General features: G+C 24.4%; 1 protein-coding gene across 1 annotated transcript in view; it reads right to left on the bottom strand.

Annotated features, from left to right (window-relative positions):
• The window catches only part of LOC117171564, a 169,516-nt gene extending 153,792 nt beyond the window's left edge, over positions 1–15,724 (bottom strand). Inside the window, exon 1 of the mRNA XM_033358998.1 lies at positions 15,606–15,724. Coding sequence (XP_033214889.1) covers positions 15,606–15,622 — 17 coding nt within the window. The 5' untranslated portion in view covers positions 15,623–15,724. The remainder of the gene's footprint in view (positions 1–15,605) is intronic.
• Positions 15,725–15,953: the final 229 nt, after the last annotated feature.

The raw sequence follows: 15,953 nt of genomic DNA, 5'->3' as shown, positions 1-15,953 counted from the left end.
ACAAGAGTGTAGTTCAAAGACGTCAGTAAATAAAATGATAGTGAAAAAGTTTATGAAAAAAGGGGTACGTCTAGTACGTGAAAATGGGCGCGGTTAATTGCTCGCCCAAAAAATGTGGGCGTTGTCAATTATATAACTAAGTGACGTAATTGATCCATGCACATATTATCGTAAAAGAAAACTAAATAAATTTTTGAAGTACTGAATGGACGACTGATTTTAGTTAATATTGAGAACCGTGTGAAGTGAATACGAGTGTGGAGAATACGAGTGTGGAGTATGAATGTGTGCAAGGTAAATGCTTTTTCTACAAAAGGTGCGATTCATACACACCGTTTATGGGAGGCTAGTCCATTTGTTGCACTCCTCTTGAGAAAATGCGAAGTCTAAAAAAATTCTGGCGTAGCTGCACACATTCTACCGATATCAGTAGCATAGCTTCAATAATATATGTGCGAACATACATACATTCCTTTTTTCAGTAGGAAATTTTCTTGTCATATTTGCATGGAGAGAAATATTTTAAGATTCAATAGCTTCTCTATGCATATGATGCATAATAGTTGAATTTTTATCCGAAAAGATTAATCTTCTATAAAAAATTATTTTTTATCCAGAAAAGAAAAAAAATTTGCGCCTCATTTGTGAATTTCGAAACGAAAAAAAATTCTAAGAAATAGTTTCTTCTTTTTAAAAAACTAAAACAAATTTTTAAGAGAATAGTCAAATTTCTACAACAAAATCAGTTTTAAATTAAGAAAATTAACTTTCAGCCAAGAATAATAATTACATGCCATAAAACACTAAGTTCGAACCAAATTAATGAACTTTTTTCTAAAAAAGATAAATTTGTAACTTAAACGCAATTTTCAAATTTTCAGTTGAGTAATTTTATTTTCAACCAAAAAAGTTTTAAATAGTACAATTATCAACCAAAGAAATCAATATTCAACTGAATTCACCAAGCTCTAGCCAAGAAAAAAATGAATTTTAAACATAATAGTTAAATAATAAAATAAATAATTTAATTTAAAAAAATTACTTTATTTTTCAATCAGACTTTTAAAGTTTCATCAAAGCACGATGAATTCTCAACAAAACATTTAAACAATTCATATTTCAATTCATGAAGCTTTTAATTGCAAATTTAAAAAAGTAAGTACATTTCATTAAAAAAAAATAGATGCATTTTAATCAAAAAGTTGAATTTTTAACCAAGAAGAATAACTTTCTACTAAGGAAATTAATTTTCTACAAAAGAAGAAAAAAGAATTTTAATCGGAAATAGACAAACTTTTAACCAAAAATGTATTTGTTCAATTTTTAGTTAAAAAAATGCATTGCCAATCGAAAAATAAATTTGTTTAAAAGTAGTTTAAATTTCAACTATCCTTTTTTGATTTTCATAAAAAAATAATAAACACTCCATAAAAAAATAAATAGTTCTTATTTTTGCCAAGAAAGAATTTAATTTAATATACAAATTTTTTGAATTTAACAACAAAAAAAGAATATAATAGTTGAATGCTTCACTAAAACAAATAAATTGTTGCATTTTTGATGAAAAAATATTAAATTTTTCATCAAGAAGATTAATCTTATACTGAAAAGACAAATTTGCAATGAATAGATATATTTTTAACAACAAAATACAGTAGTTTCGAATTCAAATACGTAGTATAATTTTCGTTCGAAAATAATAAATATGTAAACCAAAAATGTAATAGTTGATAATTCAACCAAAAAATATTTTAATACAAACAGAAAAATTTTTTGCAAATATTATCTGCAAAAAAATCAGCAAAATACATGAATTTTTTCAACTGAAAAAGACAATATTTTAAACAAAAATGGTAAAGATCAATTTTTAGTTGAAGAAATTTATTTGTAAACATAAAAAATAATAATTTTTAACAAAGAATTTTAACTTTAATCAATTAGTTTAATTTTCATCAAAAATTGTAAATTCTCAAAAAAAGTAATAATTGATGTTTCTACCAAAAAAGATTCTAATTCTCAATAAACAACTCTAGAATTCAATTAAAAAATATGCAATTTCTAGAAAAAGTGATGAATTTTTAAATCAAAAGTAAAAATTTTCATTACCAGATAACACAATTTTTAACCACAAATATTTATATGGATAAACGAGAAAAGAGGGAAATGGGTAAATAGGGAAAGATTGTGAAACCTTCGATAAATAAATACAAATTTTGAGAATTTATATCCTAAATAATAAAAGTTCTTGAAATTGAAGCAGAAATTCAAAAGTCAAAAAAATATGACTTTTCTTCAAAATTTTCACATTAAAAAAAATTTCAACTCGGAAGAGTTATTTTTTACCAAAAATGATTGTTTAGTCAAGAAAGAAAACAAAATGTAATAGTTAATATTTCAACCAAGGAAAATTTTAAATTAAAAAAAAAATTAATTAAACCAAACACGAATTTTTAGCAAAATAGCTCAATTTTTACGACAAAGAAAAATATATTTAAAAAACATATTTTAAATTTTATCTAAGAGGTTGAATCTTTAACTAAAAGAAAAAAACAATAATTTCGAACAAAAAATAGAATCTCTAGTGAAATTTTTTGTCAATGAAATTAATTCTTGAGCCACAACAAAATAAATTTTCATCAAGCACTTAAATTTTCAACAAAGCAGTTGAATTTTTCCCAAAAAATAATTTTTTGAGCAAGAAGTTTATTCTCCTATTCAAAATAATAATTTCCTACCATAGAATTAGGACAAAGTTGAAAACTTTCACATTTTAAACTAAGAAATAAAATTTCAAGTAAAAATAAAATAGGTAAATTTTTATTTAAATATTTCCAAACCAAAACAAAACACTTTTATTTCGAACTACGCACTGAGATTTTTTTTTATAAAATTAAAGCAGGAATCCAAGAAAAATGTTTTCGTCCATAATTGTAAATTAAAGCATGTACATTATTACATTTTCGTAATAGAAAAAGAAAGAATTTAAAAAAATTATACATTTCAAAGATTGCTAATTTTTAAAAAGCTTTATAAGAAAAATTGAAATAAAAATATTTCTTTTTGCTCTGGACGCTTATCAGTAAACGCACTTGACTGCGTGCACCTTTTCGTCGGCTTTTTCAACGAATATACACGCTAGGAGGTAGGTGAATTTTTTTTCTCTCTGTTTTCTTTCTTTTTTCCCCCTTGGCAATGGAAGTCTTTCACCCCACTATGACTAACACTGCGGACCCTGTGGGGACCGACCTTACGTGTTTGATGTGTTCACACAAACGGAAAAAATGTGTGTATAAGGACTGGCAATGTGTACCGGTTTACGTGGGCGAGCCCTTCGTTATCCGAACAATGTCAAATGTGCACAGCGACAATATTTAGAATTATTTTATAGATTCACATTCAGTTCCTTATTTGGCCTTTTTTCGATTTATTTCAATTGTTTGTTTTTTTAATTCATTGGAATGCTTACCAACTTTTTCTCAGAATTTCCTAAATTCTTTCAATTCTCGGAATTGCTTGAATGCCTTAAATTCACTGATTTCCTTGAATTCTCTTAATTCTCGAGATTCCCTGAATTATTTGAATTATTTAAATTCCTTGAATTTTCTGCTTTCCTTAAATTCCGTTAATTCTATGAATTCCCTGAATTGCTTGAATTTCATACATTCTATGGATTCTCTTATTTCCTTAGATTCTCCTGTTTCTCTGAATTCCCTTAATATTTTACATTTCCTAAATTCTCTTAATTCTCCAAAAACTTTGCATTCTTTAATTCTTTGTATTCTATAAATTCACAAAATTCTAAAAATTCTGTGTAATCTCTGAATACTCTAACTTCCCCTTATTGCCTGAATTTCTTGAATTCCTTGGATTCCCTGATTTCATGGAATTTTCTTAAATTGTCTAAATTCCTTAAATTCCCTGAATTCTCTAAAACCTTAGATTTCTTGAATTGTTTAAATACTGCGAATTCCCTAATTCTGTACATTACATAAATTCCCTTAATTCCCTAAATTTCTTTAATTCTTTAGGTTCTCTGATTTCCTTGAATTTCACTAATTCTCTGAATTCCCTAAATTTTCTAAATTCCTTAAATTTTCTAAAAACCTTGGATTTTTTTAATCCTTTGCATACTATAAATGATCAATAATTCCCTATATTTTGTAAATTCCCTTAATTACTTGAATTCCTTAAATTCCCTGATTTCCTTGAATTTTCCTAATTTTCTGAATGCCCTAAATACTCTAAATTCTCTTAATTCACTAAATTTCCTAAATACTATGAATTCATTCAGCTCTCTGAATTCTCCAAAAAGCTTCTGTTACTTAAATTATGTTTATTGTTTAAATTCTCTGAATTCCCTAATTTTGTAAATTACATAAATTCTTTTTAATTTCTTTCATTCTTTAGGTTCCCTGATTTCTTAGAATTTAACTAATTCTCTGAATTTAACTAGTTCTCTGAATTCTCTAAAAAAAACCTTGGATATCTTGAATGCTTTCTATACTATAAATTATTTGAATTCCCTAAATACTGTAAATTCCCTTAATTTCCTGAATTCCTCAGATTTCCTGTTTTCCTCGAATTCTCTTAATTCTCTGAATGCCCTAAATACACTAAATTCTCATAATTCACTAAATTTTCTCAATATTCTGAATTCATTCAACTCTCTGAATTCTAAAAAAACTGTTATTAATTGAATTCTTTTTATTGTTTAAATTCTCCGAATTCCCTAATTCTGTACATTACATAAATTCCCTGAATCTTTTTAATTCTTTAGTTTCCCTGATTTCCTTGAATTTAACTAATTCTCTGAATTCCCTACATTTTTTAAATTCTCTAAAAACCTTGGATTTCTTAAATTCTTTGCATACTATAAATTATCTGAATTCCCTAAATTCTGTAAATTTCCTTAATACCCTAAATTCTTTAAATTCCCTGACTTCCTTGAATTCTCCTAATTCTCTGAATGTCCTAAATATTCTAAATTCTCTTAATTCACCAAATTTCCTAAATACTCTGAATTCATTCAGCTTTTTGAATTATAAAAGAGCTGTTATTACTTGAATTCTTCTTATTGTTTAAATTCTCAGAATTCCCTAATTCTGTACATTACATAAATTCCCTTAATTTCTTTAATTCTTTAGGTTCCCTGATTTCCTTGAATTTAACTAATTCCCTAAATTTTTTAAATTCCTTAAATTCTCTAAAAGCCTTGGATTTCTTGAATTTTTTGCATGCTATGAATTATCTGAATTCCCTAAATTCTGTAAATTCCATTAATTTCCTGAATTCCTTAGATTCCCTGATTTTCTCGAATTCTCCTAATTCTCTGCATGCCCTAAATACTCTAAATTCTTATAATTCACTAAATTTCCTAAATATTTTGAATTCATTCAACTCTCTGAATTCTCCAGAAAACTGTTGTTACTTGAATTATTTTTCTTGTTAAAATTCTCCGAATTCCCTAATTCTGTACATTACATAAATTTCCATAATTCCCTGAATTTTTTTAATTCTTCAGGTTCCCTGATTTCCTTGAATTTAACTAATTCTCTGAATTCCCTAAAATTTCTAAATCCTATGAATTTCCTAAATTCTCTGAATTCTACGAAACCTTGAATTCTTTGTATTCTATAGATTCTCTAAATTCTATAAATTCTCTGATTCTATAAATTATGTAAACTCTTTGCATATACTTCATTAATATATTTTCGTGAATTATCTGAATTTCTCTCATTCCTTGGATTACCTGATTTCGTGTGAATTCTACTAATACTCGGAATTCCCTAAATACTCTAAATTCCCGAAATTCTCTGAGTTCCCTTAATTTCCTGAATTCCTTGACTGCCTTGAATTCTCCTAATTCTCTAAATACTCTAAAATTCCTTAAATGTCCTAAATTCCCTTAATTGCCTGAATTCCCTGGATTTCTTGAATTTTTTGGATACTCTGATTTCATTAAGATCTTCTAATTATCTGAATTCCCTAAATTCTTTATATTAATTAAATTCTCTGGATTTCCTAAATACTTTATATTTACTAAATTCTTTGAATTCTTCAAAAACCTTGAATTACCTGAATTCATTGTATTCTATAAATTTTCTGAATTCTCGAAATTCCCTAAATTTCTTCAATTACTAAGATTCCCTGATTTCCTCAAATTCTAACAGTTTTCTAAATTCCCTAAATACTCTGAATTTCCTATATTCTCTAAATTCTCTGAATTCTCCAAGAACCTTGAAGTTCCTGAATTATTTGTATTCTATAAATTCTAGGAATTCTATAAATTTCCTGTTTTCTTCAAATTCTTTGGATCCAATACATTTTTGGAATTCTGTAAATTGTCGGAATTCTATAAAGTCCCTGAATTCTAGTTTGAAAATTTTTGAAAACTATTATGAAACATTTATTTTCTTTGGGCTTCATTTTGGCTTTTTTAGTTTAACATTTTGTTATTTTCTTGAGAATGCAACATTATTCTTTATTGGATAAAAATTCGACTACTTGGTCGAAAGTTGAACTACTTTGTTCAAAATTTATTTTTTCAAATTGAACTATTTTGTGGAAAAATTGTATTACTAAAAGAAAATCAATCTATTTGGTACAAATTTCATCTTTTTTGGTTAAAAATGTAACTGACTGGAAATTAATACCTTTTGGTTGAGAATCCAACTGTTTTGTAGAAAATTTGTCTTATTCTATGAAAATTCACAAATTTGTTTAACACTTTTATTTCTTACTTGACTAAAAAATCTTTTTTAGTAGGAAATTAATCTTCTTGGTCAAAAAATGATCTTTTTAGGTCAAATTAATCGCTTTTGGTGTATGACTTAGTTGTTTTATTGAAAATTCGTAATTTATAGTTGAATTTAACTATTTTTTTACTAAAAATAATATATTTTTTCATTCGAAATTCAACTACTTGGTTCAAAATTAAACCAGTTTTGGTTTGAAAATTAATTTTTAAGCTCAAAATTTACCTAATGTCCAGATTTGAAGTATTTGGTTAAAAATTTATTTATTTGGTTAAAGGCTCATTTTTTTAGATGAAAGTTAAGTTTTTTATCAGAAAATTTATCAATTCCAGTTTAAGCCACAATTCTATTTTATTCTAAATTCACGTATTTTGTTGATTTTTTTCTAGAAAATTAATTTCAGGTTGAAAATTCGACTATTTAGTTTAAAGTTGAACTATTTTTTTGAAAAATTGAATTTCTTTGTTTAAAGATTGTTTCACTCAATGTGTCCGGAATTCGGAGAATTTAATGAATTCTATTAATTCATATAAGATAGGGAATTCCATTAATTAAAAGAATTCATAAAATTCCTAGTACTTGGAAATAATGCAAAGAATACAAAGAACTTAAAAAAACTCAAGGAATAAAAAAACTGTAAATAATTGAATAGCATTCCAAGCAATTCAAAAGAATTAAACAGAATTAGAGAGTATTAAAGACATAGAGATTACAAAAACAATTGTTTGAGAAATTTCAAACCTGCACATGCGCCGCAGCTCATTCAGAAATTTCTGGTGAAACTCCAGAAATTGCACAACAGCTTGCACAACTTTGGCAGCCTCGATAGAGCTGTGGCTTTCATAGAAGAGTACTTTCAAGGGGATATTATTGCCATTGACCATAATTAACTCTTACTCAAATGAAATAACGAATTAATATTAATATGAAGAATGTACTAGGGCTGAATATGAGACACCTGTTAGGAAATAAAGTGGTATCCTCTAAATAAACAGGATAAAGTAGTACGACTCTGAGAAATTATTCCATTTATGAGACACTTCACGCTACTCGTAGTATGATGTAGTGCCGGCGGTATTACTGTAATCCGTGAATTTTATCATGCGCGGTCACTGCCGGGCGCAAAAGAGGCTTATGTTGGGTTCGCGTACCATAATACAGAAATGCGGGGCACGTAACGGCTTTGCTACGAATCAAGGAAATTTATTACTCTCCGACCCCAGCCTGAGTCAATATTGACGGAATTTCAATAGTAGCTCCACTCTCATCCAGAACTAACAAATATTCAATCGAGAAGCTAATGAGAAAATATTGGACATCTAAGTTCTTAATTCTCTTTCAAATCCCGAAAATCACTTTCAAGAAAAATAATTCTAAATAATTTGTTTTAAAATAATTTTGAAAATTTGTTTAGTTAAACTAGTTAAATGAAAGAATTAATTAATTAGTGGCTTTTGCCAGTATATGCGTTTATTTGCCTTGATTTTGTTTTAAAAAAAGAGAGAAAATTGTGGAACTTAATAAACATAACCTTAAAAAAACTAGATTTAATCCACGAAGTAGCATAAGGAGACCCCACTTCAGGAAAACTTGGGCGCGTAAATTCGAATTTAGTTAGTTTACATCGCTCGTAGCGCCTCTTGCGGAAAAATTCGAAATCGAGAGGTATCATAGTTTATAATTTAATAAAAAAATTGAATTTATACAAAAAAAGAATTTCAAAAACGAAAAGAGGAAATTTTCAACAAATAAAGATTTTTCACTCTAAAAAATAAATAAAAGTTCATCTAAATTATTAAACTATCAAGCCCGAATACCAATTTTCTCTACAAAAGTTGAATTTTCAAACCAAAAACATGACTTTTCAGCAACAAATTAATTTTCAACGAAACTGAGACATTTTTAAGATACAAAAATGAATTTTCAAAATGAAAAAAATTATTTTTTTACCAAAAAAGTGAATTTTTAACTGTAACAGATCAATCTTAAACAAATGGAAAATTCACATTTTCTGTTCAAAAATGAATTTTAACCAAAAAAAAAAGTATTTTCCACTAATAATTTAAATTTTCAACCAAAGATATAAGCCTTTAATAAAAATAAATAAATTGTAAAAGTGTAGTTTAACTTTTTAATTTATCTTAATTTATTTCAAACCAAAAATGTCTTTTCTACTATAAAAGATGACTTTTTAACAAAATACTTGAATTTTCCAAAAAATAAATGATTTTATAACATAATAGTTAAATTTTCCACCTAAAACGACAAATTTCGAACGAAAAAGTGTCATAGTTGATATTTCAATAAAAACATTAAATTTATACAAAAAAAATAGAATTTCCAAACTAAAAAGACGAAATTTCTAACAAATAAAAATTTTTCACTCTAAAAATAAATAAAAGTTCACCTAAATTATTAAACTATCAAGCCGGAAGACCAATTTTCTCTACAAAAGTTGAAGTTTCAAACCAAAAATATGACTTTTCAGAAACAAATTAATTTTCTACGAAACTGATACATTTTTTCGATACAAAAATGAATTTTCAAACTAAAAAAATTATTTTTTTTTTACGAAAAAGGTGAATTTTCAACTAGAACAGATTAATCCTAAACAAATGAAAAATTCACATTTTCTGTTAAAAGATGAAATTTAAACTAAGAAAAAGTATTTTCCACTAATCATTTAAATTTTCAACCAAAGATATAAACCTTTAATAAAAAATTAATAAATTTTAAGATTTTAGTTTAACTTTTTAATTTATTTTAATTTATTTTAAACAAAAAAATGTCTTTTCTACTATAAAAAATGAGTTTTAAACAAAATACTTCAATTTCTTTTAAATAACTGAATTTTCAACCTAAAAATACAAATTTCCAACAAAAAAGTGTCATAGTTTATACTTCAATAAAAAAATTAAATTTACACACACAAAAATAAGAATTTCCAAACCAAAAATAAAAAATTTACAACAAATAAAGATTTTTCACTTTGAAAATTAAAAAAAAAGCTCATCGAAATTATTAAACTATCAAGCCTGAACACCAATTTTCTCTACAAATGTTGAAGTTTCAAACCAAAAATTTGACAAGAAACCAAAAACCAAAAATGGAATTTTCGAACCAAAAATAAAACTGTTCAGCAACAAATAATTTTCCACGAAAGTTGATTTTTCAATTAAAAAATATTAATTTCCAACAATATAATTAAACTTTTGACCAAAGAAATACAACAAAAATGTTATTTCTTAACAAATCGATTCAAACAAATCTTTTAATCAAATTAGTTGAATGCTTAAACAAAGAAAAATTATTTTTAACCAAAAAGCTGTATTTTCATGTAGAAAAAGTAGAATTTCTTCTAAAACAGATGAAGTTTTAAATGAAAAAGATAAATTTTTTAAAAAATAGTTGACCAAAAAGGATGACTGTTTTAACAAAATTGTTAAATTTTCTACCAAATGGTTGCATTTTTATTAAAAAAGATTAAATTTCTCTTAAAGCAAAAAAATTTGTAATTACAGAAAATAGCTGAGTTTTCATCCAAAAAAGGACTCCAGTTACCTCTTCAAGATCAAAAATTGAATTTTTTAATAAAAAAAAAAGTTTCTACGGCAAAAATTTAATTTTCAATCCAAAATGACGAATTTTCCATGTTGAAATTAAATTCAGAGAATTGAGAACAAGAAAATTAGTAGGCATTATCAGTTTGTTTTTAAATGTATATAAATATAATTTTCAATCAGATTCTTAAGAAACTTAAAAAAAAATTTTTTTTGAATATTTCAGACGTGTCAAAAAATAATGTAGATAATTTTAAAGAAATTTTTTATTTTATAGTATTTTACAACATATTATGAAAAATTCGCGTGTTTTTAACAGATGTTTAGAGATTTTTAGAAGTTGGGAAGGAATCGTGAAATTCTCTTGAAAATTTCCCAAATTATTGTAAAACTCCTAAAGTTAGTTTGCAATTCTTTAAAAATCGGTATTTCTAAAAATATTTTAAAGATTATAATTCATTTTTGAATCTCTTCAATTCTACTAAATATTTCTTGAATTTACTCGATTTTTTATATGTGTTTATTTTGTAACCTTACCAAATTCAAACAGTTTGCTTTAAAAACTTTTTAAAGTCTTTTCGCGAAAATGTATTCATTTTTCAAAATAAAAAAGATTCCTAATGTTTACACGAATCTGAAAAATTATAAAAAAATTGCCTTAAAACCTTTCAGCTTCTTCTTTGACAATTTTTAAATTTTCAAAACTTAATATTATCCTGATTTAATCAAATGAATTCTTGAGGAAAGAATTAGGACTTTTAAAAATTTTGAGAAGAAACATTTCAGATTAACAAGAATCTCAGGATAACATCCTGGATTATAATTAATTTGTATTAGTTACATTTTTACAATCTTTTTAAGGTTAAGATAGAATGTCAACTGCTGCGCCTGCGTTAAATATAGCCTTGTCATTGGCGGAGAGTGGCGATTCAAGAAAATACCTAGTTATTCTCTTCTATCTACTATTAAAAAACTCATCTTCACGCATGCGCAGTACAGCTCTGGGCCCTCATTGGCAGCATTCATTTCATGTGATATTTTTCCCGGGCAAATCAAATTATTCTAAAAAAATTAAAAAGTAAAAGTGTAAATTAATTTTAGATTTCAATTTGTGACATGGATTTACAGTATATGGTGCTCAGGCTTTGGATATCTGTTTCAAAATTTCTGAATATTTGTCTCTTTTGTATTAAAAATTGATCAAAAATTATTTTTATAATATTTTTTTAATTTTAACTAACTTCAGTTCAGGCCTACAATGTTTATTTCACCTATCATTCTTCAGTCTATAAACAATCAAAATTTTTGTTTGGTCAAATTTCTGGTTGAGAATTCAGAATTTTTTAATTAAAAAGGCCATTATGTGATTGAAAATTCAATTATTTCAATCAAAACATAACACTTTTTTTATTTATAATTTTTTATCGAAAATGTTAATGTCTTGTTGATAATTCAACTATTTTGTCGACAATTTAATAATTTTTTTGAAAACTAAACTATTTTAAATCTTTAGATTTTAAATCATAATAATTTAATCATTTTTAATTATACATCTTCACAATTAATTTAAAAAAAAAAACCTTAAAAATTATATAATTTTAAAACATAAACATTTCGAATTAATAGATCTTATAAAAACAAATTCAAAATTACATCATTTTAAACTATTAGCATTCCGAATTAATACAGCTAATGAATTGAAATATTCTTAACTTCGAATTGTTCAAATTGAAATTTTTTAAATGCAAATCTTCAAAAGTAATACTTTTTCAATTCAAATTTTAATCTTTGCAAAACAGTAAGTCCTCAATTGCTGATCGGTAAATTTGAAATAATTTTAATTTTACATTTTTACGATTGCAACTTTTTCAGTTTTAATTTTTCAAAATTAAAATTTTTTTTTAATTTTAAAGCATCATTCAAAACTGTAAATATTTCAATAACATAGATATATATTTTCAAAATGTAAATGTTACAAATGAATGAATCTTTAATTTTAAAATTTGAAAATTCTAAATTTTTTGATCACAAATCGTTAAGATTATAGAATTCTATTAAAAATATATAGAATTGAAAAAATTTCAATCTTAAAAATTATAGATTTGATTTATCATCAATATTTGAACCTCAAAGTTAAATAATATTTAATTTTACACCTAAACATTCCGAATTATTAAAATTTTAAAATTGAAGAATTTTAAACTTCTAATCAATAATTTAAAGAAGTTTTCATGGGAAATCCGTCGAACTGAATAAATATCAATTTGAAATCTTCGATGTTAAAATATTTAAAAAAATTTTTATAACATAATTCTGAACTATAAATATAACAATAACATAGATGTCTAATTTTAAATTATAAACATTAAAAATAGTTAAGATTAAAGAATTTTTAACAACAATATATAGAATTGCAAAATCTAAATTTTACAACTTTAAAAATTGATTAATTTTTAACTTTAAACCTTTAAAATTAAACTGAAAAACAAAAAATTTAAAATCACATCATTTTAAACTATAATTATTCAAATTATTAAGTCTTAAAAATTCAAGAGTTTCAAACATCAAATCAATAAATTGAAGTTTTTAATTGCAAATGGGTAAGATTAAGGAATTTTTAAATTCAAATCCATAAATTTCAATACATTTCCATGTTAAATCTTCAAAGTCGAATAATTTTTAAGTTGAAATCTTCATAGTTAAACTATTTTTGAAAATGTTAAAAACTGCCTCATTTTAAACTATGAAAATTACAAACTAATGAATAATATATTGTAAATATATAAAATAAAAATAAATTTATTTAAAATTTTTGTTCTGTGTTTTATGTAAATTAAGTATTTTTTAATTGCCCTTTTCATATTATTTCTACAAATTTTTTAGACTTTATCTCTATTTATGTTAATGTCTCATCTCTTGTAAATTCGGTCTTAAACAAACTGAAATCATTTTCTTCTTCCATGAGAAATTCTCTTAAGAAAAAAAAACCAATATAGCTTGTTTGTATTCCTTTCAGAGGAAAAAAATGTGAAAGAAAAAGTTAATTGCTTAAATTCTGCTTATTCACACCTTTAATTTGTATTTTAAATTTAAATTCGATTAGAGATTAAAAACGTATAGAGAATTTCTCATTATTAAATTATAAAATTGAATGAATTTCAGTTTTTAATCTTCAAGATTCAATCATTTTCAATACTTAATCTTCAAAATTAAATTATTTTCAATTTTAAATCTTTACAATTGAACTGGTAAAAATGCAAAATTAATAAATTTTAAACTATAAGCATTCCGAATTAATATTGAAATCTTAAAAATTTAAGAATTTTACTCTTAAAATCATTGAAATTGAAGAATTTTCAATTAAAACTCGTTAATAAGGAATTTTAATTTTTAATCTTTTGAAATTAAATAATTCTCGATATTTAATCGTCAATGTTGAATAATTTTTAATTTTGAATCTTTAAAATTAAAATGGTAAAAAATATTTGAAATTGCATCGTTTTAAACTATAAGCATTCCAAATCGATAAATCTTGAAAATTTCTAATTTCAAATCAATAAATTAAAGAATTTTCAATTACAAATCTGTCAAATTGAATAAACTTTAATTTTTAATCTTGAAAATTTAACGATTCACGATAAAAACATTAAATATTGAATAATTTCAAACTACAAACATTCCAAATTAATGAATCTTAAAAATTAAAGAGTTTTAAACTTGAAATCAGTATATTCAGATTTTTCATTTCAAATCTGTCAAAATTTTAATTTTAAATCTTAAAAATTAAAAGATTCAGGTAACAAAAACATTACAAATTGTACCATGCTACACTATGAATATTATAAATCAATCAATCGTCAATCTAACAAATTAAAAAGTTTTCAATTGCAATTTGTTAAGATTGAAGATTTTTTAATTGCAAATTTATTAAATTCAATAAATTCCAATTTTCACTTTTCAAAATTAAACTTTTTCTATTCTAAATCTTAAAAATTGAAGAGTTTTCAATTGCAAATCGTAAAGTTTGAAGAATCTTTCATTGCATATGTATAAAGTTAAAAACATTTAAATTTTCAAAATTGAATTTTTTTAAATATTGAATTGTTAACGCTGAATAATTTCTAATTTTAAGTCTTCAACATTAAATAATTTTAAACTTAAATTCAATTAATTGGAAAAGTTTTAATTTCAAATCTTTAAAATTAAAATTTTAAACTATAAATATTCCGAATTATTAAATCCTAAAAATTGAACAGTTTATAGCTTTAAGTAAAAAAATTGAAGAATTTTCCATTTAGAATCTGTAAAGTGGAATCAATTTTAAATCTTAAAAATGGGACTATTAAAAAAAAACATACAAAAATGCATAATTATAAACTACAAGTATTCTGAATTAATAAATTTTACAAATTGAAGAACTATTGTATCTTTAATTATAAATATCCAAAATTAAAGAATTTTCATTTGCAAATCATTAAGATTGAATAATTTTTTATTGTAAATCTACAAAATTGAAAAATTTTAATTTTTAATCTTTTATTGTGTTTTCTGTAAACTTACTATTTTTTATTTAACTTTTTTTTATAAAAAAATCTCATATAGCTTCTTGGCACTCCTTTCAGAGAAAAAAAAGTAAAGAAAAAAGTAAATTACTTAGATTAGGCTTATTCACACCTTTTATTCGCATTTGAAATTTAAATTCGATTAGAGATTGAAAAGATATCAAGATTAAAGAGGATATTAACGAGCCGCTGATTTATAATCATTCCAGTAAAATTAAAGTGCAAAGTTACTTATGTCGGTTTTATATACTTGCAAGTTGGATTTAAAAAAAATTATTTAAAGAAAATTGTATAAAAAATGTGTATAATTTTTCCAATTTTGTCTATATATAAAACTGAAACAGCCTTTTCACAACAAAAAATGAAAGAGGAAAAATAATAAAATCACAGAAACATTTCAAAAAAAAAAATTGTTAATTGATTTCAGAAGAATTTTAAAAACTTTTTTTCAGATTTTATAATTAAATATTAGATTTGTGAATATTCGTGATCAGGAGACATTAATGCTGGGATAGCGCTGGCGCAAAGCAGAATTTACATTCACTGGAATTATCGGAAATTCTTGGATCTGCATAAATTGAAGAATAAATTAAAAAATTAAAGCCATCCAATTTCATGGATAGCCCTGCATTTTTATAACCTTTAAATGAACTATTTTATTTTTATAATATTATTTCATTATTATTTTAAAAATTAAATTAAAAAAATATTTAAAGACACTGACGTACCCAAAACAATTGTGCATTGTTTAAATAAATATATTCAGCTTCCAGCCTTGGTTGTAAATTATAAATCACTTTTTCTGTCACGTGTAGTCGAACTAAAAACACAACGCGATCTGCCGTACGTCCGTGCTGTTTGAGAAGCGCGCAACAACTGAGACTGTGCGTCGAGCTAAGAACAGGACTCACCGCTGTACCGTTTGGTTGTCACCATTTTTTTTTTTTTTTTTACAAATTGTTAACGATCTTTGATAGCAACAAAAATGATTACTGACCTCAAATTTCGCATTTCCACTTTTTTCTTTTTACAATTTCGCGAGAAAAATTAATTTTTAAAAAGTAAAATGGTCAATA

The sequence above is a fragment of the Belonocnema kinseyi genome, chromosome 4, assembly GCF_010883055.1.
Source record: "Belonocnema kinseyi isolate 2016_QV_RU_SX_M_011 chromosome 4, B_treatae_v1, whole genome shotgun sequence".
Taxonomy (NCBI): Eukaryota; Metazoa; Arthropoda; class Insecta; order Hymenoptera; family Cynipidae; genus Belonocnema; species Belonocnema kinseyi.
This window is presented reverse-complemented; position numbering and strand designations above follow the sequence as displayed.